Source organism: Sodiomyces alkalinus (assembly GCF_003711515.1).
Source record: "Sodiomyces alkalinus F11 unplaced genomic scaffold SODALscaffold_1, whole genome shotgun sequence".
In the NCBI taxonomy this organism is placed as follows: domain Eukaryota; kingdom Fungi; phylum Ascomycota; class Sordariomycetes; order Glomerellales; family Plectosphaerellaceae; genus Sodiomyces; species Sodiomyces alkalinus.
In genome coordinates this window covers 4,741,868-4,767,661 of record NW_021167079.1, presented here as the reverse complement: position 1 = coordinate 4,767,661, position 25,794 = coordinate 4,741,868, and the positions used below count along the sequence as shown (strand labels likewise).

At 49.7% G+C, this 25,794-nt stretch overlaps 8 protein-coding genes across 8 annotated transcripts; 4 read left to right on the top strand and 4 right to left on the bottom strand.

The window, feature by feature from the left end:
- Positions 1-257: 257 nt before the first annotated feature.
- SODALDRAFT_347798 (hypothetical protein) lies at positions 258-2,462 on the top strand (the record flags this gene model as incomplete). The annotated part of the gene is made up of 3 exons (XM_028613320.1): positions 258-389; positions 468-1,038; positions 1,069-2,462. The coding sequence occupies exons 2-3, from the start codon at positions 747-749 to the stop codon at positions 2,460-2,462; spliced, it is 1,686 nt and encodes a 561-aa protein (XP_028470757.1). The 5' UTR covers positions 258-389; positions 468-746.
- A 1,421-nt stretch (positions 2,463-3,883) lies between these two features.
- SODALDRAFT_256395 (Nuf2 family protein) lies at positions 3,884-5,398 on the top strand (the record flags this gene model as incomplete). Its single annotated transcript, XM_028607439.1, has 2 exons — positions 3,884-5,155; positions 5,288-5,398. Coding segments are annotated over 2 exons (1,383 nt in total), but the record flags the coding sequence as incomplete, so codon positions are not given.
- Positions 5,399-5,523: 125 nt separating this feature from the next.
- SODALDRAFT_327119 (hypothetical protein) lies at positions 5,524-6,493 on the bottom strand (the record flags this gene model as incomplete). The annotated part of the gene is made up of 1 exon (XM_028610341.1): positions 5,524-6,493. A coding segment is annotated over one exon (752 nt), but the record flags the coding sequence as incomplete, so codon positions are not given.
- Positions 6,494-6,724: 231 nt separating this feature from the next.
- SODALDRAFT_288646 (ARM repeat-containing protein) lies at positions 6,725-9,538 on the top strand. Its single transcript, XM_028608607.1, has 3 exons — positions 6,725-6,835; positions 6,891-7,033; positions 7,138-9,538. Exons 1-3 carry the CDS (start codon positions 6,796-6,798, stop codon positions 9,313-9,315), a joined length of 2,361 nt encoding a protein of 786 aa, XP_028470754.1. The 5' UTR covers positions 6,725-6,795; the 3' UTR covers positions 9,316-9,538.
- Positions 9,439-11,066, bottom strand: SODALDRAFT_288641 (3-hydroxyisobutyrate dehydrogenase). The gene is made up of 3 exons (XM_028608606.1): positions 10,763-11,066; positions 10,521-10,694; positions 9,439-10,360 (listed from the first exon to the last, which is right to left on the bottom strand). The coding sequence occupies exons 1-3, from the start codon at positions 10,874-10,876 to the stop codon at positions 9,635-9,637; spliced, it is 1,014 nt and encodes a 337-aa protein (XP_028470753.1). The 5' UTR covers positions 10,877-11,066; the 3' UTR covers positions 9,439-9,634.
- A 258-nt stretch (positions 11,067-11,324) lies between these two features.
- On the bottom strand, positions 11,325-11,825 carry SODALDRAFT_27387 (hypothetical protein). The gene has a single exon (XM_028607921.1). The coding sequence runs from the start codon at positions 11,649-11,651 to the stop codon at positions 11,373-11,375; it is 279 nt and encodes a 92-aa protein (XP_028470752.1). The 5' UTR covers positions 11,652-11,825; the 3' UTR covers positions 11,325-11,372.
- Positions 11,826-12,314: 489 nt separating this feature from the next.
- Positions 12,315-14,101, bottom strand: SODALDRAFT_27378 (hypothetical protein). Its single transcript, XM_028607918.1, has 2 exons — positions 13,824-14,101; positions 12,315-13,725 (listed from the first exon to the last, which is right to left on the bottom strand). Exons 1-2 carry the CDS (start codon positions 13,912-13,914, stop codon positions 12,398-12,400), a joined length of 1,419 nt encoding a protein of 472 aa, XP_028470751.1. The 5' UTR covers positions 13,915-14,101; the 3' UTR covers positions 12,315-12,397.
- A 9,511-nt stretch (positions 14,102-23,612) lies between these two features.
- Positions 23,613-25,391, top strand: SODALDRAFT_27354 (E set domain-containing protein). Its single transcript, XM_028607908.1, has 6 exons — positions 23,613-23,716; positions 23,774-23,821; positions 24,001-24,187; positions 24,623-24,945; positions 25,020-25,068; positions 25,201-25,391. The coding sequence occupies exons 3-6, from the start codon at positions 24,094-24,096 to the stop codon at positions 25,329-25,331; spliced, it is 597 nt and encodes a 198-aa protein (XP_028470750.1). The 5' UTR covers positions 23,613-23,716; positions 23,774-23,821; positions 24,001-24,093; the 3' UTR covers positions 25,332-25,391.
- Positions 25,392-25,794: the final 403 nt, after the last annotated feature.

Here is a 25,794-nt window from a genome sequence, read left to right as displayed (position 1 = left end):
CCTCTGCCAATACCTACCTATCAAATACGTGGGGCGTGGCACGGGTATAGCACTTGGTTATTCCGACGGTAGTCCCGTCAAGGACCCACACTTGTAACCAATCAACAACTAGGATCCGACTTGCGACCACCTTCCTGTCGCTCTTGCCTCGATCGTCAATTCAACCAGATCTTCAGAGTTCAGACCCTTGATCCATCAGTCAATCCATCAGTCAATCTATCATACCTGCTACTCCCTTTAATTAACCCGAGGGGTTGATTGGTTCCTACTATATAAGAGCTGCAAAGAAGACGTGGTGGTGGTTTTCGATCGTAATGATTTACACGAACTAATAGTCTAAAGCCAGAAGTCTCGTAACAGAAAACCTAGGAAGGTCTATCTATGGCTGGGTAGGTACGAGCAGTACTCCAAACCCTAATATTAGGTAGCTGATCCTTCCTTCCACTTCTTCACTTCTATACGAGTAGTCTTTAATACGCATTACGCCACGAAATTTTACGGATACACAATGACGACAAGTCCTCAAGCATATTTTTGCCCTTGATTCCCATCCCTCTTCATCTCTCACTTTCACGTCTTTTTCTCCCTCAAGCACTATATAAAGGTCCCCCGACTTCCAGCCATCATGCCTGAATCAACCTGCACGGTAAGAACGCCTATGCGGTATCGAACACACGTCCGACACCACCTCCGACACACAGAACAATCCATTTCTTCCTCGGCATCGACCTAGACACGCCGTGTCTATGGAGTTCGGCATGAATTTTGGTCCGTCGGGCCTAGCTCCGTATGAGGCCGTCTGCTACTACTCCGGGCTACCCTCTCGGCCACGACTCGTTGCCCGTACCGGTGTCGAATGGACCGAGGACCCACAACAAGAAATGTGGTCATATCACAAATACCTGTCTTCAGTAGAGGATCACCCGATTGTTGAGCTTTGGAAAGAAGATCAACCCCTCCCCCACCTCATCATGAAAGCGTTGGCCTCCCTCCCATGGGTCGCGATCGATGTCCTCCGTGTGGGAGTCTTTCATTTTGGTATGACTAGCCCGCCTATGCCTTCTTCAGACAACACGATTCCTGTCGTTATGCTAGTCACTGTTGAGCCGGGCGAGACTCGGTGGGCAATCGCCGATTTGATTGCTACGAATTGCAAAAACATCCTTACGCAGTTCGGCATCACAGATGTTGAAGTCGAAATCAAAGAGTCCAGCTATTGTTGCAGCACATTGTCGGACTCAGATACATCAGATAACGTGTCGAACGTTAGCGACCCTCCCCCCCGTCTCTATTCTGGCAGCCCAGACGTTTTCCACCAGTATCCGCTGGATAAGCTCGTGCAGGATTTGCGACACTTGAGCGACTGCATTGGGACTCGAATTCGCAATGATGCGACACCGTCGACTACAGGCACGAAGGGCATTTACCTGAATGTCGCCCCTGCCAATCCTCATATCTGGACGTTCGAGCCATGCACTGCTGCCCTCACCTGTCGACGCGTCGTATTCCGAGGCAAAGATGACTCGGGAAAAGTCTACCATTGGGATGGCCAGGTCTCTACGAGACAATTCATCAGCCAGGACACTGGAGTCAGCGACATTGCACACAAGATCGAGAAGAAACTAATTGAAGAAGGAAAGCGTGTAAACAGACTTGCTTTGTTTTCTCTGAAGTACGACTCAGGCCAACACGAAGATCAAAGAACGGACCTGGAAGACGAGGTTTATGAGATCAGTCGGCAGGCCGATGCTGCGAGGGCGGCTCGAAGCATTCTGGACATGACACATGAGGACACGTCCATTCAGATCGGTCATGTTCTTTTCGCCCAAGAGCTTTCTACCGCGTTTCCGAGAACCTCGATGTCATCATCAGCATCATCATCGCAGCTATCGCCTGCGACTTATACCAGAGGGTCTTGGCTTCGGGACTACGCCTTGGTTCAAGTATCGGGCGAAGTCCATACGCGGCCTGCCAAAAACCGTCTGCCGATCAACTACGATAAACTACGTAAGAAGCTTGATGGATCGGTCCCGGAATACCCGCGGCGAAAATTTACGGGAGACGCGACGGAGGGAAATGCCGTCTTGTCCTCGGAGGTTGTTCCTGATGGCAAGGCAGGCAAGAGACGGGTCGTAGGGAAATTCGGCGTGCATGGATTGACATTCGGTTTCGTTAACGGAGTCAAGTCCGTTATCCGGAAGCGTCAAATTCACAATGTCGTTGATGAGCATGTGGCCTGGGAGATATGTGTGGTTTCTACCGACCGAGTTAATAGCAGCGCCTTTTCTAGAGGTAGTGACTCTGGATCGGCCATCTGGGATTTGAAAAGTCGTGTTCTGGGGATGATAACGGCAGGGCTAGGGGATCCAGCGACGTCAATAATGGATACGACGTATGCTACTAGTATGGAGAGGATCCTTCAGGACCTCGAGGCCAGCGGAATCAAAGCAACTCTGGGATAAAATACTATGGTTATTATTGTAATTGTTTTTGTCGTCGTTGTCGTCGTTGTCGTCGTTGTCGTCGTTGTCGTCGTTGTCGTCGTTGTCGTCGTTGTCGTCGTTATTACTATCACTATCGCTATTATCTTCCTCGCTTGCTCTTGACTATCCTCTCTTCGTAATCACCCCTGTTATTGTTCTGAGGAGACTAGATTTGCCTTTCTTTCCCGAATCTACCTTAGGTATAAGATCCACTATTGGCTCTTCTCGACCGATCGGCTAGATCGCGATCGAAATAGGTCATGCGATGTACAAAGGTCTGTGCTCTGATTGATCTCTGGAGCTGTTATTTCGTTATTCGGCGGACGGGGGGATTTGTTTTTTTTTTGCGAAAACAAAACCAGCCGTCCCCATTATGCCTCATGGGTGCTGCCGTTCGGTCTCAGGTGGCCTTGGCGGTTATTCTGTGTCCTATCGTGAAGGTTGCGCTGATGATGCTCAACTTCGTCAGAAAAGAAAAGAAAATAACACGGGACGGACTACGACGCCAACAAACGAAATCCACTTCTCCGTCAAAAGTCGACAGGCAAGCGGGGAGAGTAATTATCGTGTATCATTGTCAATCCAGGTCCCGTGTGACCAAACGACGGTCTCAAACGACCTGAAGAGGGCTGCCTACTCGAAGATCAATTGCCCATCATCAACGGGGCTCACCCAGTTTCAGTTGGAGAATGTTGAGAAGACGCGATGGCTTTCCCGAATCAAGTACAACCCCATTTTCCGCCGTACTTCGTATGCCAAGGATTCATCTCGGTAGGCTGATACCTACATGTACCAATTATCCGTACACAGTCCATCTGGTCCAGTCTAAGCTTGACGCGGGAAATAATGCCCATGGCGCTTCATGCTGTCCAATCTACACTACATCGTATGAAGCATTGGCTGTCAGCAAACCACCCCTCTGATGATCTTCGGAGTTGTTTCACAAAGGCCGGATTGCGGATCGGCTCTCCATAACACGGCATGAAGAATGCTGTCACGGTGGGGTGGCATGGTGTTCCTGTGTGTTCCTGACTAAAATCATACGTATATGTACATACGTTGTAGTTAGCCCCTTTCCCTGGCGGTACAACTACTGGCTGGAGACGAGACGGTAAGGTAGTCGACTGGACAGACCGGCGAGACCAGCCAGGATGGTTACAGTAGCAAGGTAATTACCTTGAAGTAGGAAGAGGAGACGTGGTCACGTGCCTAGTCATGTGAAGGACTTACAATTTCGGAAATTTCTTGTTGTCACAGCAACCCTGCTACTCAAGACCCCCCTCCAAGGTGGTTTCTGTTTATTGCGACCACGCAGGCCTGTTCGTTTTCCGCAAGAACGACTGTATCTTGCTAAGGCACCCCTCGATGACTAGCAACATCGCCGTCACCCATCCGAGACAATGGCGTATAACCCTCGCATGAGCATCATTCCTAGCCACCAGACCCAATCACGCTCCCGGAAGAAGGAAGATGAAGCCGACGCGTTTATGCGACTCCCGGACAAGGAGATTGTGGGGTGCATCACGGACATTGGCATCCCATTCACCGTGGCCGACTTGCAGAAGCCCAACCCGGTGCAGGTGCAGATGATCTTCGAATGGTTCGCCGAGTTGCTCCTCAACGCGACGCGCGAGACGGTCGAGCCGGCGATGCGCGCGGCCGCCGAGGACATTTGCGGCGAGTACGCCGACGTGGTGCCGCCGGACACGCGCAACCTGATGGGGTTCTACGTGTCGCTGCGCAAGCTGCTGCTGGAGTGCGGCATCAACGACTTCAGCTTCAACGACCTGTACAAGCCGAACCACGACCGCCTCGTCAAGATCTTCAGCTACCTGATCAACTTTGTGCGGTTCCGCGAGAGCCAGACGGGCATCATCGACGAGCACTTCAACAAGGCGGAAACGGCCAAGGCGCGCATCGAGGCCCTGTACGGCGAGAACCAGGACATGGAGGGCCGGCTCGGGGACATGCGGCGCAACCGCCGCGCCATGGAAGCGCAGGTGCGCGAGAAGACGCAGCGCAACGAGGAACTCAAGAAGACGCTCCTGGAGCTGCGCCGGAACCAGGAAAAAGTGGCCACGACGCTGGAGGAGGCCAAGACCAAGAAGAACGAGCTCACGGCGGCGCTCGAGGCCAAGACGGCGGCGAAGCTGGCGTGCAAGCAGGAGAGCGGCAAACTCCGCCCCTACGTCCTGCAGAGCCCGTCGGCGCTGCAGGCCAGCCTGGCCGAGCTGAGCAACACGCTGGCGCACGAGAAGGCGCGGATCGACTCGCTGGACCGCCGGTCGCGGGCCCTGCAGACGTCGGCGGACTCGTTCGCGGTCGTCTCGACGGACGTGGCGTCCTGCATCAAGGTGCTGGAAGAGGTGGCGGCCGAGCTCGCCAAGGAGGAGGAGGAGAACCTGCGGAATGCGAGGCAGCGGGACGCCCTCTCGGAGCGCGGCAACAACGTGCGCGAGGTGGAGCGGACCGAGGCGCTGCTGCAGCGGCAGCTGCTGAAGTGGAACGAGCGCACCGATCGGTTGCGCGAGCAGAGCGCGGCCAAGGCGCAGGAAGCCAAGGAGAAGATGGAGGAGCTTCGTGTCGTGCATCGCAGGTTGACCGAGGAGAGGACCGAGAAGGGTAGGGATATGGAAAGGAGAAGGGTCCGGATCGAGCAGACAGAGAAGAAGGTGAGTCTTCCCATCCCTGTCTCACACCCCTAGTCTTCCCATCCCTTCTTTGCTTTTTTTTTTTTCTTTTTTTTCTTTTCTTTTCCCGGGTTGGAATCTCGAAAGCTCTATTACTGACGGTGGGATCTCTAGATGCTGGATCTCAAAGAGAACATCGAAAACGAGATACACAGCGCTCACGACGAGTATCTCAAATTGGAGGCGCACATCAAGCTGTACATGACAGAGATGGAGCAGCAGATCGGCATGTGACGCCGCGTCTCCAGCTACACACACCACGTTTTCTGCCTTGGGTTTGTTTCTATTGCAAGCGAGTATTGGGTAATGAGTGTATGAAGGGTACACGACTTAGGACACGGCAGGATAGGCCATGGGAGGACGCGATGTGAACATAGGGAACACTACAGGGTAATCGGCGTTCGGCGGGGGGAAATTACATGTATGGTAAAGGGGGCGGCCGTCTGTTATTGGACCAGACCCCAGGAGTTATGGCCAGTTGAATATACCCCGGAAGATGGCCAACTTTACTCTACTTTACCGTCCAGCGTCCGGGCATGCGTCAAGGCCCCGTGCCCAATCGTCAGATTTATTTTAGATCCCACTGCCCGGACTGAAACCGAAACCAGCGCGCCAGCACACTTCGCACCTCTACCGTCCTTCCCATCCACCCTCCCTCGTCTCTCCTCACGCCTCGGCTTAGAACTGGTGCAGGCTCAGACAGAACAGAATGGAAGTTCGCATGCCCGCCGTCGCCGCGAGGTTCGACCACAGCGGCACGAAATTCATGGGGGGAAGCAGCTTCCACGAGTGCGGCGGCCGTAGAGCCAATCCCCTGAGCGCTCCACTCGCTCGTGTCACGGTGCAGGGACAGAAACCCGTACGCTAAGAGCAGAGGTGGGCGAGGGCAGTTCGATGTTGATGACGATGCGGAGGTGGAGGTGGAGGTGGTTTCCAAGCCTTTGGTTCGGCGTAAAGGCGGCGGTGGGACTTTGGAGTCGTGTGGCGTGAAGACAGCTAGGTAGGCACGGAGATGGGTGACGGTTGGGAGGAAGAGCATGCGGATATGCCGTGCTACTGCCACTTGGTAGATTGGGGCTGCGAGTAGGGGTAGTGGTAGGGATTTGGGGGCCTCCGTGTCTCGGCCGTCTGAGTTGTCGTCTCTGCTCTCATGTTGCCGGGGTACCTGTACCTGAGCCTGGACATCTTGAGCAAGTGATGAGAGAAAATCAGCTCGTGTAGAGCAGATGAGGAGAGTAGTTGGGTGTGTCTGGTAGGCGAGGATATATTGGAGGAGTTCAGCGGGAGTCGCTGGTGAAAGGACTATAGGTGTGATCATCGTGTCACTCAGTCTATCGTCCTAATAGTCATATACTCGGCCCTTAAAATGGTGGACGATGATTATAATCAGTGAGTGAGCTTACCTAAATATTGACTCAACAGAATCAATACTAATGACGTACAGACGCCAGCTGCCGACAGCTGCTAAATACCCCTCCACTTGAGCGCGCGCCTGACCGCCCAAAGTGCAGAAGCCAAAGTACGACACGTCATTTCTTCTCAACGCTCCCCCCCGTCCTCAACAGTCCAACGCCGCCCAAGCTTCCCTGGAGCCAGGGGTCTCTTCGTCTTGTCTTGTCAACATGGAGACCATAGCATCAATCTCGTCCATGTTAGAAAATGGTAGCTTTCTCCCTCTTCTCAGGCCCACCTCTGGGCTTCTGCTAACCTTCAAAAGCCCGCGAGCTCACCATCGATGCGGCTTCGGCCACCCGCCTCTCCCGCAGCTCGAACCGACCTTTGGACCGCAGTCAGATCAAGAAACTCCTCGATAGCCGAAATGACCGCGACGTTCTCGAGGGTCTACGCCGCGTCCTCTCTGTACGTTCTTCCCGTCGCGTTCAACGGTGCCCTCATGGCCCATGGGGGTCTTCTTCCCCATTGATGTCGTCCTCCACGCTGACATTTTGTTGTCCTGTTCCCAGATGATGTACCGCGGCCAGAAAACATTACCCTTCTTCTCCTCCGTCGTCAAGAACGTCGCCTCTCCTAACCTCGAAATCCGTAAGCTGGTCTACATTTACCTCATCCATCATGCTGAGCAGGAACCCGACCTCGCCCTGCTCTCCATCAACACCATCCAGAAATCGCTCTCCGATACCAACCCCCAAGTCCGCGCCCTCGCCCTGAAAACCATGTCCGGTATCCGTGTCCCCGTGATTAGCCAGATTGTCTCCCTCGCCATCAAGAAAGGTGTTGCCGACATGAGCCCATACGTTCGCCGCGCCGCCGCCCTCGCTATCCCCAAGTGCTACCGCCTCGATCCTTCACAGCTCGCCCAGCTGGTCGACTGCCTCTCCACTCTCATCGGCGACAAGCAGTACTATGTGGCCGGTGCCGCCGTGACTGCCTTTATGGAGGTCTGCCCCGAGCGCATCGACCTGATTCACAAGCACTATCGTGGGCTCGTCAAGAAAATCGTGGACATGGACGAGTGGAGCCAGCTTGCCACCATGCGCATGATGGCCTTCTACGCGAGGAAGTGCTTCCCCAGGAGGACACGAAGCGCCAAGGCCCAGGACAACAACAACAACAACAACAACAACAACACCACCACCACGACGGCGGATCTAGGTGACTTTTACGGCGAGCCTTCGCCGAGCGAGGAAGCCGCCGAGAAAAAGGTCGTCGTGCTGGATCCCGATCTGGTGCTCTTCCTGAACGGAATCAGGCCGCTCCTACAGAGTCGGAACTCGGCCGTGGTGATAGCTGTCGCCCGCTGCTACATCGAACTCGGCACGCCGGAGTATGTCAAGGATGCCATCGGACCCCTCATGGCGCTGCTCCGCGGTCCCCAGGACGTACAACAGATCGCTCTGTACAACATTGTCTCGGTATGTCTTGCGATGCCGCGGGACTTTGTCAAATACGCCAGTCACTTTCTTGTCCGGGCGACCGACCCGCCGCAGGTATGGGAACTGAAGCTGGAAGTCTTAACTCTCATCTTCCCCCATGCGACGCCCTACGTCAAGAGTCTCGTCCTCAGCGAGCTGGAGCATTTCTCGGGGTCCTCCAACAAAGCGTTGGTAAAGGAGGCCGTGAGGGCGATCGGCCGGTGTGCTCAAGGGGACCCGGCAACCGCCTCGAGGTGCTTGAGGTTGCTTTTGGGCCAGATCACCAGCCTGGACGGGACATTGGCGGCGGAATCCCTGACCGTCATCCGGCACCTGATCCAACAGGACCCTCAGGGACACGTCGGGACCGTAGTCCGGCTAGCGAAGAACCTCGACTCGGCGACGGACCCCCAGGCAAGGGCGACCATCATCTGGCTGGTGGGCGAGTTCGCCGGCCTCAACGGCGAAGACAACATAGCCCCCGACGTGGTGCGCATTCTCCTCCGGGATTTCGCCAACGAGTCCGAGGCGGCCAAACGACAAATCCTCCTTCTCGCCGCCAAGGTCTACCTCCACCACCTCAACCGCCAAAGCGAGAAACAGACAGAAGACGCCGCCCCGCCGCCGCCCCCCGATCCCGAAGAAGACGACCACCCCATCGCCAAACTCTGGAACTACACGCTTCTCCTTGTCCGGTACGACACCTCGTACGACCTCCGCGACCGCGCCCGCATGTATCGCGCTCTCCTCGCCGTCCCGCAGCTCGCCACGCTCATGCTCCTTGCGCCCAAGCCCGCCCCGCAAGCGCCCAGCCCGTCCGAGACGCGCAAGGGCTTCAGGCTCGGCTCCGCAACGCTCGTTCTCGCGGGCGGCGGCGGCCTGCATGGCATCCGCGGATACGAGGCCCTCCCGAATTGGGTTGCGGAGGGACAGGAGCCTAACCCCCGGCTCCGGGAGACCGAGGCGCCGGGATACGGTGAGGGGAAGGTGGTGCCGGCTAGTCGGCAGTTGGACGCGGCAGCACGGTCCGCACCAAAAAGCGCAAACGGGCTCGGAGCGGCTGTAGGGGCAGGTGCGGTGGCAGGTGTTGTTGGCGCCGCAGTTGGGGCGAAGACTCTGGATGATTGGTTGGCAGAGGAGGAAGAAGAGGAGGAGGAGGAGGAGGAGGAATCTGAAAGTGTTGAAGATGACACGGACGACGATGAGGATGAGGAGGATGAAGATGACGATGATGATGACGAATCTGACAGCTCGAGCTCGAGTGAATGAGATAAGTGACATCTCTGTTACAAGCTGTGCATGATTAGAGCTTTAATATGTGTTGTTGGATACATGGTTCACAGTTCATGGTTGGGATACATGTTCTGCAGAAGACCATAGACAAGGAATAAGATGAAGATGGAGGGCTACATGAATTTCCAAAGCCCGATTCATTATCCACCTAGCTTTGTACACGGCGTCCATGTCACAGGATGCCGAAAATCTATATGCCCTTGGATGCCTGTGTTTGAATCACCTGGTTTACACCTCCCTCTTGGACTTCCCCCGGTCATACGGCGTCCTTTCAACTCCTCTACCGTCGATTTACTTACTCCTTGCCCCCGATATACCGGTACACAACCGAGAAATCGCGGCCCTTACACCTCTCATCGGCAGCAGCATTGGCATACACCTCCGTCGCCTTATCAGCGAGCTCCAACTTGGCGCCGGCCTCCTTCGCCGCCACGACGGCCAACCCAAGATCCTTCTTCATCAAGGCGATTCCGAACCCGCCCGCATAGTCCCTGCCGGCGGGGGCCCCCTCGATGACGCCGGGGACGGGGTTGTTGATCTCGGAAGGCCAGCACTTGCCGGTGCTGACGTTGAGCACGCTGGCCAGGACGGCGGGGTCGAGGCCGCAGCGGACGCCGAGGTTCATGGCCTCGGCGGTAGCGAGGTTGTTGAGGGCGAGGAGGTAGTTGTTGGCCAGCTTGGCGGCGAGGCCGGCGCCCTGGTCGCCGCAGTGCAGGAGGCGGCGGCCCATGCGGAGGAGGGTCGGCTCGGCGCGCGGCACGAGGGCGGTTGGGGCGCCGAGCATGAAGGTGAGGGTGCCGGCCGTGGCGCCGACGACGCCGCCTGACATGGGCGCGTCGACGAAGGCGCCCTGCGAGGCCGAGGTCACGGAGGAGGCGACGGCGCGGGAGGTCTGCGGGTCGATGGTGGAGCAGTCGATGAAGAGGCGGTCTTTCTTCGGGGTGTTGGCGAGGGCGGAGAGGATGGTTTCGTAGACTGACTTTACGTGCTGCGGTTCGGGGAGGACGGTGATGATGGTGTCCTGGAGGAAGCGCGGGGCAAACGGTCAGCCACAACGTCTGGGACGCATGTAACAAGGAACGATTTGCAAAGCAGTCGCCGCGCATCGTCTTAAAGGATCTACACACGTGCAGAGTACGGAACGAGCAGATAGAGGCGACCCAGGGGGGAGGAGAACGTACCGCTTCACTTGATGCCTCGGCGGCACTGTCGGCTAGTGACACCTTCGCACCGCCGACTTGGGCGCCCTCCATCTCGGCTTTGAGATTTTGCACGGCATCCTTGTTGATGTCGTAGATGCTGATAGAATCGGTCGGAGGTAGCTTGGATTGCAAGTTGCGGGCCATTTGATAGCCCTGGCGAAGCATGTGTCAGTCCTATCGAACCACATGTCTCCCAAGGCCGAAAGTCTGGGATGTCTTACCATTTGGCCGAGACCGATGAATCCATACTTGTCAAGGCAGCGGGGAGAGGTTGCAAACCCCCTGCGTAAGGGAGTGCGCAGGGCTGTTCTCAGCCTGGCTGTACCGGCTCGCATTGCGAAGACTGGGAGGTTCGCGTTCGTGTTGGTGTGGTGTTGGTCTTCTCTATTTTGCCTTTCGCTTGGAGAGCACGATACGCCTTGGGAGTAAGATAGGAGTCAAAGTCTACAAAATAGAGAAAATGAGATCTTCTCGTCCAAACAAGAGACGCAAAGTGAATGTTTCGTACGGCAGTGAGGACATTCGTAGAAGAATGGACTGCGGGGTGAGGTTATCCGGAAAGCCGGCCATTGCCGGCGTTAGCCATTCCAGTGATGCCATCAGCCGGGGTTTCGGGGATCTCGATGGGAGTGTGGAGTGGTAGGGAGTACCAGGTACAGCACGGCAAGTTGGGGGCATGGTGGGGGACGGGGGAAGAAGCACAAGTGAAATCTGGGGTGTGGGGGGTGGGGGGTGCCCCTGGAGACTTTGGGGTTTGGCGGGTCAGGTGCACAATTAGCGGGTGGGATATACTGAAGCAGTCAGTGATTATTCCCGATAGCCAAAGCAGTTCTACATACGTGGTGGGTAAGGTATGTACCATATCGCGGGCACACCAAGTCTCACACTCAACCAACCCAACCCCTGAGACATGTAGCTACGATTCATGCAACGTATATACAGCAAGGCAAGTCGGTGGTTATATTCATTACTATAGGGAGTGTGCGTCTTTCCATACGGCAACTTCCTCTTTTCTAAAGGTAGCCCACCAGTGTGTTCCTCGAGTCCTCCGTTCAATTCGTGAAGGGGAGGTCGAGTTCTGTCGGTAGTCCGTCCGTCCGTATCTCTCATGTCTCTAGAAACAGCGATAGTGTTCCATTTTGTCCCTCCCAGTCATGAATATCGAGGATGAGGATGTAAGTGAAGTAAAGAAAACAAAATAACGATCGACCACTTAAACTGGACCTGCTATAGGGGGCAGGCCGAACTCCAATATGTACGGGCAAACAAGGGTTGGACGGGGGAGTATGGATGAGGTGGTGACGGCGATGGCGATGCGATGGGATGATAACGGCGATGGGGATGGAGATGGAGTTGGGGGGGTCAAGGGGGGTCAAGGGGGGTCAAGGGGGATCAAGGGTGGTCAAGGGAAGGGTAAGGAAAGGTAGTATTGGAGGTTCAAGTCGAAGGAAGGGGGTATGTATCAACGAAAGAAGGAAAATAACAAAAAAGACAACAAAAAAGACAATACGAAACCCGAATCTTCCACAATAAAAGCTCCGCGAAACCATACCGCCCTAATCCGTTGTATGAAGATTCGAGGGAAGAACGAATGGAAAGAGACCATCTTCTCTCACTCTTCACCGCAATCCATCCCTCTTGAGAAGAAGACAAGAGAAAACAAACAAACAAACAAACAAACAAACAAATAAAGAGGGGGACAAAAGATCCTCAAGCCGCCGTCTTACACCATTTGTGAGAAGGAACCCAACAGACACAGCAACGGTAAACACAAGGCAAGCATGTCAAAACGCCTTCAGCAATGGGGCATATTAAAAGGCCCCCATAAGGTAAGGAACTATAGCACTGTGAGAATGTTAGCAAAAAAGTCTTACGCCACCAAAAAGAGGAGGTAAAGAGACGAGATCATTGGGAGAAGGAAGAAGAATTTCGGCGACATACCCCACTGCCAGAGTCGCGCTGATGCCAAACAATGCCCGAGTCCGCATCCGCCGCTTCTTCAGTTCCACGTTGGGCTTGGCCCGCTTGCTGCGTGGTCCCTCCGCGTCGGCCTCCTCCTCCTCCTCGCCCTCTTCGCCAGCCGTGATCTCGTCGGCCTTCCGCTTGCCCTTGGCACCCTCGTCGTCGTCGCCCTCGCTCGATTCGGCATTGACGGCGGCTTCGGCTTCGGCCGCCGCGGCTTCCACCATCTTCTTGGCTTCGGCGATCATCCGCGCCGTCTCTTCGGCACTCGGCGGCTCGGCGGTGGATAGCGGGAGTTCAAGCGTCACTGCTGCGACCTTGGTCTCGGAGACCCGGCCCTCCTCATCCACTTTGACTTCCTCGTCCATCTCGACCTCCACTTTTTGCTCTTCTTCCTTCTTCTCTCCCTGTTCTCCCTCTGTCGGCTCCGCCGCAGGCGCGGCCTCCACCTCCATCGTCTGGACGACTGCTGTCTCCGCTTCCGCCGCCGCCTCGGCCGACTTGTCTTCCTCAATGACGCCGTTCGTCTTCGTCTTCGTCTCGGCCTTGGCCGCTGCGGCGGCTTTCGCAGCCGCTTCCGGCTCATCCGCCTTATCCTCTGCCGACTCCGACTTGACCCTGCGTTTGCGGGGCGTCTTCACTGGCCGAGGCGCTGCCATCTTGGTGGGGCTCGCCGACCGTCGCGTCCGCATCGTCCGCGGTAGCGAGGTCGGGGTCGGGGGCGCCAGCTGAGGCTGGTTCTTGTGCAGATCGAACCGGGGAGGCGGTTGGATCTTCTTGGCCGGGCTATCGGACTGGCTCGAGACTTGGATGGCAGCGGGGTCCAGCAGCGCCTGGATCCAGGGGAGGACGTTGTACTCCTCCGCCAGGATCAGGGCGTACTCGGGCGGAACCCAGATGTTGCCGGCCGTCTCCTCCGGGCTGGTGGACGGCAGCGACTTGATGTATTTGCGCTCCACATCTTCCTCGGCGGCCTCGGCGTAAGGGAAAGTAGCCTTGAACATGCCGGTGGCCGAAACGTAGCCGTCGTGGCTTCGGCGCATGAGGAAGTAGCTGTTAGGGCTCGACTTGAAGATGCCGGAAACAATACCCTTCGGCAGAGGTGCGCGGAGATGAGCGTAGTCGAAGACGCCGAAGGAGCCCGATTCGTCCTCGGGTTGGCTGACCATCTTGGCGGTCAGTTGGGTCTGGCCCAGCCGGCGGCGCGCGACTAGTTCGCCATCTGTTCAAGGTGTGAGCTAACTCTTCGTGATGGGACGGAGGGGGCCTATTGAAAAGAGATGGTAAAGTGGCCGCGAGAGCTGGCTGGCATGTACGTACATGGCGGGATGTCCTCGATCATAAGCGGGTTATGTTTCGAGGGCAAAGGCCGCCGCTCGATCGAAGGACGGACGGAGACCGGAGCGGGCATGTTGATGCAAGTCGCGCGGTCGCTAGAAGGAAGGTGAAGAGGGCGTAGATGAAATTCGGATGGGAAAGATGTAACTACGCGATTCGTAGGTCGTTGGAAACGGTATATGGTGCGCGGAATCTCACGTAGCAACGAGGGAAGAGCGCGCCGTTCGATAGAAAGCCCCGTTTGCTCAACTCAGGTCGCGTCGTTCTAATATGTCTGAAGGCTATGTTAGTATTTTTTTCGGCAAGGGACAAAAGTTGGGTCGCGATTTTTGTCAGGGATGCGAGGACTCGGATCCATCACGACTGCCAGATTGGGCGCGAACCGAGATGGGCCAGGTGTCGCTTACCACGCGTCGCAAAGATTCCTTAAGAAGAAGAAAAAAGGAATTACCCCATACAATAAGGTAAAGGATGGTGGGGGCTAAGGAGGAAAACAAAAGAAAAAAAGGTAAAAATTAGAATTTGATTGTATTGCCTGAAAGGCTGAACCGTCTGGAGAATAAGGGAAGACGGGGGAGATGGGTGGAACAAAAAAAAAAGTAGGGATGCGAGGCGCAAATTGGCCAGCAACTCTTCTGACCCCAGACCAGGACGGGAAGGGAAGGGGGGAGATGAAGGTAGCAACCATAGTGCGGAGCGGGTGGTCCCTCGGTCCCCTCGAAAATGCTCTTCGTGACCTCTCATTGCGGTTGGTCCACTTCAAAAAATGGGTAAAATATCCACTTCTTTATTGCTTTACGCTGTAATTGACCACTGTTTGTCCAAACGCGGACGGGATTACCTATTAAGACGGGACTTACTTTAACGCGGTAGGTCTTAACAAATAGAAGTCTTCTCATAACGCCTGTATTTCCACCCAATGGGAATTGGCCCCAGGTACCCCGTACGGGTTTTGGTAAATCCGTACAAGGTTTGATTCGTCGCCCTCCCGGCGCCTTGTTCCGCTTTTCCTCCTCCATCAGGACGGTCAATCCCTTTTCGTCTTTCAGGATTCTTCATAGGTAATTTCTTCGCACATTCATCCGCCCTCCACGCCTCCAAAATCCAGTGACGGGAGTCAGGTGCGGGTACACAGCGTGGCGAACATGGATCAGCCACAATCCATCCCATCCTGACCTCGTTTATACACGTGTAGTACTCTTCAGGAGGTGGCTCACATTGGACTTGGCCCTAATAACTGATAGAGCGACTACGGAGTACTTATGGCCTGCTACTATGGTCGATTCACTTCTGGCCCAGATCCAAAGGCCATAGCTGTACGGAGTCGTTGAAACACGATACTTTGGACACTCTTTTCGGATAGCACAGGCCTGTTTTTTGGTGCATTAAAGAAAGGGGGAAACAGTTGCTGGATTATACGATATAGTACGAAGTACGTTACGTGCTCGTGGGCAAAGGTTGATGATTCTTCGCTACCCGCATGGTTTGTCATCTTCCGAGAACATACAACTTTAGTTTCCTGTCTGACAGTTTATGAGCGTTTCCATTTCGTCCTGAGAGACCTTTTCTTAAGAGAAGGGTTCATGAAGATGGTGATGTGTTCTTCTGGTCAAGGTCTAACCCTTCGAGTGTCTCTGATCTCCATTCTTACCTAATGGCCGCACCTCATCACTTTTATGGAGTAAGTGGAGAGACAGATCCACTACAACGAACACCACACCACACCCGCCAACTATCACATTCTATCACGTGAGCGACAGTATAGTGCTCTTCTATTGGTTGGAGGTGCCCCACTATCCTCGCTTAGAAGGTGGCAGATGTATTTAGGACACGTATACCCGCCCCCTTTTTCTTTCTCTTTTATATATAAGAAAATCAAATATTTCCTAAATCAACGCTCCCTATAAGCACGCTCCCGTTAATTTAATAGTTATAAGCCCGGGTAGTAGTAGTAACTAGTAACTTCCTGCTAATCTATTATCTACGTTTATTTTTATATACTTCTGTAGTATTATAGAGCCCTCCTACACTCTCTCTCCTAATAATAAGCTCTTATTCGCTAAACCCTTACTCGACACTATATGAATAAGCTCGAGATTACTGCTAAAGCGCTCGGTATCCCGCGCCTTAAATCCACGCAGTAATAGGCCGATTAGATCTTCTATATCTAGTCGCACATGTAGGGGATAAAGGTTTAGGTACTACTCGATCCTAGCTAAAAGGATTAGCTAGATAACCGTCCTAGGTATATTATACCTAAATCCCTGGATTAACTACGCGAATAGTATTCCTAAGGCGAGGGCGATAATACTATCATGCCCTTAACGTAGGAGCTTATACGCCTCGCCGAAATCGAGAATTAGCAGACTATAGCCTAGAATCAAAAGCTCGGTCGCCTTATTAAGGCGCTCGATAAGGCTAATTAACTACTTAAAACCACTATAAAGACCTTTGCTTATTAATAGGCTATCGAAAAAGCTATTAAAAAATATCCTGGCTACGATAAGGAAAAATAAAATAGACACTTTACGTTACGCCACGTAATAAAAGAACTTAAGAGTAGCTTCGCTCTAAGCAGTATTCACACGAAGGAAAAGGTAAGACGAGTATACGAAAAGTATCTATAAGACGCTCGTCGAGCTAATACTAAAGTGGCTATATAGTATACGGAGTAGAATACCCTTATTAGACGCGTATATTAGTAAAAGGTAGCCGAGATTAAAGGATCCACTATTATTCGGAACTTCCTTATAGTAGTTAGACAGAAGTTTACGCCTATTTAGGCAGAAACTAAGCTTTAGAAGCTAGTAATAAAAAAGGTCCGCGGCGACGAGATTTCCGATCTTCTAATATACGGCCGCGAGTTTAACGCTATTATAAGCGCTTTAACTATAGACGGCACGCGCTACGGCGTTTACGCGACCCTAAAAGACCGCTTAGATAATAACGAAGGCGGAAAGAAGCCTAAGAAGAAGAGCACTAATTACCCCTATCGACGCGAACAGACTTAAAAGCCAGAGCACTATAATAAGCTAGAGTATACTTTAACCGGAAAATACGAGCAGAGATCTAATACCTACGTTAACGATAAGTAGTATAAGGAGATACGGAAGGAGATTAAGCTCCTAAAGTAGAAGAGCTTACGCGAAAAACTATCGAAAAAGGGATAGGAAAGCTCGGAGAGCGGTAGTAGTAAGGGTAAAGATAAGTATCCTAGGAAGGTTATTATAACTATCCTGGATCCCGCCCTTATCTACACTACAGAAAAGGTCCCTAGGATTTATACCGCGCTCCGACTAAGCCCTTACCCGCTCTTATAGAGTATTCTTCTTAATAATTACGGCATAACTCACCTTAATAACTTAATCGACCTGCTTATTCCAGGTTCCTTCGTTCCTATAAAGGGATCTATCGAATCCGGTATAACCGATTTTCCGATTATTCGCAAAGGTAAACGGCTTCTTAAGGGAATCCTTAATAAACCTCTAGGTACTCCGAAAGCTAACTTAGAGCTTAACGATATAGTCATTATAGAGGGATTTCACACGAATATTATATCGGAAGCTCTGTTATATAAGGTTAGGATCTAGTATTCGGGTTATAACTGCTCGTTACGCTTTAGAACGGCGGAGAAAAGTATAGTCTTATTAAAGCTGCTTTGACGCTTTAATATAACTATCCTTTAGTATAAGCCAATTTTATCTTCTTCTTCTTATTCGTTATTCTAACCGATACTATATAGTGTTATTCCGATTAACTATAACTATTAGTATATACTTATTATAATAGTCGATCGACTAACTAAAGCTTACCGATATTACCGATCTTCCCGCGACCCTCCTTATCTATAAGTCGACGAAGAATATCTATAGTATTTAAGAGTAGGCTATCTTAGACTAAGCGCTCTACGAGTATTAGTTCGTAACGCTAGGAATATATTAATTAAGGGAACTAAGCGGATAGACTATAAGATATACTCTAGAACCTAGGCATGTTAAGTTATATCTCGATACACGTTAGAACACCGCTCCCTATAACCGTTTTAGCGTATTTATTAGGATCTTTAAAAGCTACCTAAGAGCTATAATAGTATACGATATCTTCTTATAATAAAGGACGAATACAGCGGCTAGATCTATATACTGTCTTTAGCTTCGAAAAACAGCGTTACGATTTATAACGCGCTATAAGCCTTCGAACGATAGGTTAGTCGGCAGTTTATATTATATATCTATAAGATATGTAGTAATAATAAGCCCTTAATCGTTAATCTAGTAGGGGATTTAATAACCTAGCTATAGGCGAGCAGTTAAGGGATCGATATAGAAATTATACCGCCCTATACTTATAAACCGAATAGAGATAGCGAAAGAGCCTGTTAACTAATTATTATAAAGTCTAATACTATACTTAACGGAGCAGGAATTCCCCTAGATAAATAGCTAGAGAGCACTAGAACGGCAGCGTTATTATATAATATAAGTCTCTTATAACGATACGGATAAAAATTCTTAGTAGACATCCTCGACTTATAGTTTAGAAAGAATATGTTGATTCTAATAAGAGAGTATATAGCCGACCTACGCCCTAATTAGAGTAGTATTTATGCCTATAGCTACCGCGCCTATCTAATAGCGAGGGATAGGGAGGCTAAGAGGAATAGGAAACTATATAAGATTTAACTAAGGGGATATATTAGGTATCTTATAGGTTATATTACCTATAATATTTATCGAGTATAGATTCTATAGCTTTAGAAGGTTATTATAACGCGTAATATACAGTTTAATAAGCAGCTATTTTATAAACTATGGCTCGAAGAAGTAGAATAGATCCCGGAGCCCGAGGCGAGGAATTAGCTTATAACTTACGAAATATAAGAAGATAAAGATAACGACTTTATCCTATAGGCTTACCCTCCGCGTGGATTAATTAATAGCGTACCTTCTAGAGAATAAGTATAGTCCACGGGTTTAAACTTAGGGGTAGGAGTAGTAAAGGCTAAATTATACGCTTCGTCGCCACTACTAGATACACCTAATATACCCGAACCGCCCGTAATAGGACTTTAAACTCTACACATAACACCTAATTCTTAGAGCAGAAATCTTTAGGTTATAAGCGTAGAGTCGTAGTCTTCGGAGGAACTCTTAATGAATAATTCTTCCGACTAATAAGATAACGGAGCGGCCACCTAAGAAAACACCGTAACCGACACGCTAGAATTATATATACTAGAGCTTAATACGGACACTTTAACGATTTTAACTATAGAAAGGAGTATATAGGCGACGGTATAAGGACTAGCTACCCCTAATCCGCACCACGGTATTAGTCACACTATAGTATCCGGATCCAGACCACCTATCTAACCGACTCCTAAGGTGACCGCCTATTAAAGGAAAAAGAGTATACTAGTAAAGGAAGTAACGAGCGCTAGCGTAAGAATCACCGATCGCCGTGCTTAAGGAAAGACTATTCGGATTAATCTACGGATATATTAGGCAGAGCCAGATATACCTTTAACTTATGCCTTTTTCTTATCTAATTAATAAGAAGAGCGCTAGGACGGGCTAGAAGGGCTTCTAACCTTTAATTTAATAATCCTCGGAGTAGCCGATACTAAAATAAATACCCGTTCGAATACTAAAAAAGAGGCTATAACGTTATCGAAGCCCTTAATCGATAGCAGGGTTTATCGCGACCACCTAAAGGCTATACTAAGGTATTAGCGGGAGCTTACTAACTACCCGATATATGAACGGTTTAAAGAAGCCGCGTAGAAAGAGGTAAATAAGCTAATTAAGAAGCCTATATAAATGGAAATTAAGCGCTTAAAGGCGAAGTTAAAGCCTTTTCCGTTAAAGTGGGTTTTTACTTATAAGTTTAACTAAGACGGATATCTCGAACGATATAAGGCACGCTTATATATTTAAGGGGACCTATAGGAGAGCTTAATGATTAAGGGAACCTACGTAGTAACGCTCGCTACACGATCTTTTCATATTATTATAGCCCTAGCTACTTAGTTTAATCTAGAGATTAAGTAACTTAATATAGTTAACGCCTTCGTTAACGCCTAAAGGAGTAAAACAGGAACGCCCGTTATATAAGAACTTCCTGATAGATTTAAGTAGCCCGATAAGTGCTTAAAACTCGATAAAGCATTATATAGACTACGTAACTCGCCTAGACTATAGTTCTAGACCTTCGCGGCCACCCTAATAGACTTAGGGATAAAGGTAAGTAAGGAAAAACTATATCTATTCTACACTAAGGCTTAAGACGTATTCGTTATCTTCTTTATAGACGATATTCTCGTGGTCTTTCACAGAGATAGTGCTATAAACGGCCTTAGGATTATCGAAGGGATTAAAATAAGGTTTAAGGTATCGGAAGAGGGGGAAGCCAAGCAGTTTTTAGGCATTAAGATTACTCGAGATCGCCCTCGACGTAAGGTTTTCCTCTCCCACGACTTATATATCGAAAAGATCGTAGCCAGGTTTAAATTAGACGCTCTAAACACCTACCTAGTAATCCCTATTCCTATAATAGAATACCGGAAAAAAGAAGATAAAGCCACCACTTAAGAGATTAAATCTTATTAAGAAAAGATCGGATTAGTGCTTTATATAGCAGTTATAATACGTCCTAATATAGTATTCACCGCCTTTATCCTCTCCCGCTTTCTTAGAAACCCCTCTCCCGAGTATTATAAGGCGGTAGACTAAACTATCCGCTACTTATTTATAATAAGGGACCTCTCGATTTAGTACGGATTAAGTATTAGTTTATAGACGATAGTTATCGTAAGCGACGCTTTTTTTATAGACGATTTAGATACACGAAGATCTTTATAGGGTTACCTTATTAGCCTATTTAGTGGATTAGTTATATAGAAAGTAATAAAGTAAATAACGGTAATAACGTCTATAACCGAAGCAGAGCTGCTCGCTTTAGAGTAAGTGGCGAAAGAAATAATAGGTTTAAAGCGTCTTTTCGTCGAAATACGCTTTAATCCAGAATCTCCTTAGGATATCCACTACGATAACACGTAAACGATACGCCTAATAGTCGACGATAGCTTTAGGATTAAAACTAGGCTTTGCTATATAGATATATAGCGCTTTTAGGTAAGGTAGGAGAACGTAAAAGGATTATTCAGAGTCGTATATCTTACTACGAATTTAATACTAGCGGACGGATTAATAAAAGCACTTCCACGATAAAAATTCGAGATCTTCCGAGTATATCTTAATATAATCAGTGTATAGAGGGGGTGGAAAGAAGTAGTTAAGGTCGAAAATCCTACGTCCTAGGCGCACCGTATACTAGCGGTATGATTAATTTAGTAAAAAAGGTATCTCGTTATTATAATACAAAAATACTATACTAAAACCTAAAAGCAAAACCTAAAATATAAAAAGGAGTATACCAGATAATTCACTAAGCTCTATTAATACTATCCTAAACACCGTCCTGCGTAATATTTACGATATTTCCTCTAGCCGGAGGAGTAATAATAAAACCGTTTTTCCGTAAAATATCTATTATAACCCCTGTAAGCTTGGAGGTAAAGGTAGTAGTCGGCGTACTAGGACCTTAGTTAGAAGCTCCCTTAAGCTCCGCCTCCTTAAAGAACTTCTCGTTTTCTTCGTCCTCTATTAACTTAATTATAAACTTCACCGTTTACTTGAGTTTAGTAAAGAACTACGCAAATTAGTTAGTCAGAGTATTTAAGTCTAGAGATAAAGCGTTAAACGTACCTTCTTATCGTTATCGTTAGAGTCCTTATCAATCTTACGGACTATAATACAGTTAAAAAGAATTTTAACTAAAAAGATAAGACCAGAAAAACTATAAGCATAGGTTAGCGGTCGTAAAGCTTAATAGCGTATATATCTTCGAGCTAGTACGAAATAGAGCACACGATCATGATCGTAAAGCGCCTTAGATAGGGGGTAAGAACTTATAGAGGGTAGTATATATAGTTTCTATCCTTACACTTTTAGTAGCGATAGGAGCGCCCAGGAACCGAAATATAGCAGTTAAACGAGCGCTATTTACCAGAATAAATACCCTTTACGCACTCTAGGTAGGGAGGGTTGAACGGCACCGGTATAAAAGCATCGGCGGTATCCTTATTATTATTATTTCTACTACCCTTAGCAGTCTTTTAAGGAGTTAGCCTAGAATAGAGCAGAGATATCGTAGACTAACGCGCCGGAATAACTTATAGAAGCACCCTTCTTAGTGCCGTCCTTACCCTTATTCTTTTTCATACTATTAGCCGAAGCCTTCTTAGCGGCGGCGGCACGGGTAATGGCGGATAGAGTAGAAGGGGCCTAAATGACGCTACCAGTTAGCACGCACACTAAAAATAAAGCTCCGATACTTACTATATTGCTATTATTATTATTTTTATTACTGTTAATAGAAAATTCGGAAAATTTGGTTTAAATCTTTTGATATTAATATTATTACTAATAATATCTTTAATATCTTTCGAGTATATCCTTCGTACTCGAACAAAGGATATCTTCCCCGCAAGCCTAGACCATTCTCTTTCGAGTCAGTTCATCTGTTACGAGACAGACAAAGGATACAATGGATTACGATATTACTACGATATCGATATATATTACGATACTATGACGATATCGATCCTTTACAAAGAACAAAGGATATCAACCCGTTCCCTCGGTTCGGTTCTTCCTTTCTTTGTTCTTTATTCTTAATCCTTGATCCTTTATTTTAATCCCTTTTTCGATCCGAAGAAGAGACAATATGCGCGCAGAGATCCTACCTTACAATCCCATTATTACCTTCTTATTTTTCCACTGCTTTTCGTGACTTTCGTCCCTTCCGTTTATCCGATATCGTCAGATATCTTCAAAAAAATCGTTAAATCCTCGAAAAACAACGGAATAAAGGGTTATAAGAGGGAGGATCCAAAAGCTCCAAAACGCCGGCATAACGCCTTTGATTTATCTACGGAAGGCCCTACTATCACCTATTTACTATTACTATTAATAGCACTTTTCCTTTATTATTTACTACTATTATTATTACTTTTATTATTATATAGCTTTTGTTCCTGCCTTTTAACTCGATATTAAGGGTATCATATAACCCTTTAAGGCTATTTTAAGGTTAAAAACAAGGCTAGGTTAAGGTCAGGCTAAGTAATCGTTCCGCTAATCACGGCGTAATAATTAGGGGGTGTGTTATATTCTATCACGTGAGCCATAGTATAGTGCTCTTCTATTAGTTAGAGGTGCCCCACTATCCTCGCTTAGAAGGTGGTAGATATATTTAGGACACGTACACCCGCCCCCTTTTTGTTTCTCTTTAGTAGACAATACAATCATACATTTCCTGAATCAACGCTCCCTGCAAGCACGCTCCCGTCAATTCAACACCAACTATATAGGTAATTAATTACACCGTAAGCCAAAAGAGCTCTCTCGTTTAAGAGGTTCCCCGTTATAAACAAGTCGCCGCCAGAACCCAACGGTCGGTCCATTCTCAGCGTCTAAGGTACCTAGTTCGTGCTTATCGATTGCCTGCACTCTGGTTGTCCAGGCAAATCTGGGTCCTGCAGCTTGAAAGATAAAATGGAAATATATGGAAACGTCGGTTCATGATCAAACAACCAATGAAACCCTTCGACCGCCAGCGCAAATACCAGGCATGCCCAACTCGGATCGCAGGGCTTTGAAGCTAGACCCCGGGTCGCCCCTCTTCATGCGGACTGAAAATGAGGAACAGACCACCTCTTGGACTCTAGGCCTTTGCGGCCTCAGGGGGGGACCTTCTGATTTGGCGGTGGAGGGTGCCGAGGGGCAGGAGGGGTCGCATCGTGTCCGTACGTTGTACGTTGTACCTTAGGTATTTATGGCACCGCACTTTTTAAGGGGGATGAGGGGCAGGTCCGACTCTCCGACTTCTTGTCTTCCAAGCTCAACTCCGACGTCGAAGTACCTACCTACCTTACCTTACCTTACCTTACCTACCTTATACCTTACCTACATCACATCCCGTCCCTTTCCCCTAACTTGGGCTAGACTGGGTAAACCGTTTACTTCACACCGAAAGCCAGCTTGACATCCATCGTCAACTCCTCTTTTGCACCCTTACCTTACTCACCACCGGATAGTACCTGTTCCCCAACCTCGCCTCATCCACACCGACACACCGCGTTTTCCTGTATCCAAGCGGAACACCTCGAGAACAACCCCCTACCGTAACCATGGCCTCCCACGACGATGATACCATGCCCCCGGAGACTCAGGGCTACAAGCTCTCCCAGCCTAAGCAAAGTCTAGCCGAGTACCAACAAATGGGTGAGTGCAGTGAGAGCTCTGACCTTTGGTCTCTCATCCCAACTGTCATGGTTCACCACTCACCGAGCTCTACAATGAGGCAACTGCCCACCCCTTCCCTCTATCTTCTGTTTTTCTCATTGCCAGTTTGTGCGCCTTTCACTTTGTTAATTCCTCATGTTCATACCTTGCTGCCTGTTTACTCACCTTCTTGCTACACCTTGCTGTTTATCTTCCTCCTAATTCCTAAACGCAATGCCTCTATCACTGGGCTCCTTGTTACCATCTCTTTTGGGTTCGTCCGCCCACACCAAGAACCATCTCATACACATTGTACACATTGTTCCTAGCACCAGCACCTAGGTACACGCATGAGCCTCAGACCCTACATTATGGATCGTCCCCCTACCCCATGGATTCCGTTGCCTAACAGATATGAACGCTATTATTATACAGATGCCGGAGATGACTCTCTGCAGCGTTACAAAGAGTCTCTGGGCCTCGGCGGTGGCAAAGATCTTTCCGATCCCAACGATCCTCGCGTCTGCATCATCGACTCGTTGACCATGGAGTCTCCTGGCCGTGATCCCGTCACTATCGACCTCTCGGAGCCCGGCTCGGAGGCGACCCTCAAGGACAAGCCTTTCAAGATCAAGGAGGGTGCCAAGTTCACCATGGTCGCCAAATTCAGGGTTCAGCACGAGATTCTCAGCGGTCTTCAGTATGTCCAGGTCGTCAAGCGGAAGGGCATCCGTGTCTCCAAGGATTCCGAAATGCTGGTGAGTACCCTTTTTTCTGTTCTTTCTGCCTTTTGTCTGCGTGAAGTCCCCAATGTATTGACTTCCGTTTCCAGGGAAGCTTTGCCCCCAACACCGAAAAGACCCCCTTCTACACGAAGCACTGTAAGTTTCTTCCCTGGGGAGCCATTGTTCGCGAGTAGATCCCTCCCCCAGAGGGCCGTAAATAGTTCAACGGCGAGCCTGCATCCCTGCCTCCCCGGCCTCCCGTCGCTAATACTATTCTCCTTATCACAGTCCAGGAAGAGGATGCGCCGTCGGGCATGCTGGCCCGTGGCCACTACAATGCTGTCTCCAGCTTCGTCGACGACGACAAGAAGACCCATCTGTCTTTCGAGTGGTCCTTTGATATTGCCAAAGACTGGTAATCCTGTTCACGCGTGGAGCCGACTCGAGTCGGGATCCTTAGATGCCTCTTCCTGCTCGTGCATGGCCCAGAACAGCTTGGTCCTCGCCCGGTTGAACAGCCGGGAGAAGGACAGCAACTTCATAGGGCAGCGCAAAGGGGCTGGCTGAGGTGGGCACGGTATGGGTGAGGGCCAGTTGAACTTGGGCCCTCGCGGATCAAGGAACTTTTGTGCGGACTTGACACGGTAGAAGACGACTGTTCGTTCTTGTACAAGTCAGGCGGGTCACCTAGCCATTCATATCCTAAGGGTATGCGGACATATATCAATCTATTCCTGCGCGTGAAGCGGATCAACCTATCAATTATCAAACAACCACAATTTAACCCAGACAATCCCGTTGTCGGACTAACCCAGGATGGGCACTCCGGATCCACTGTGTCGTCGACCAGCTTGTCTCTCTGATATATGGGCATGAAATAAA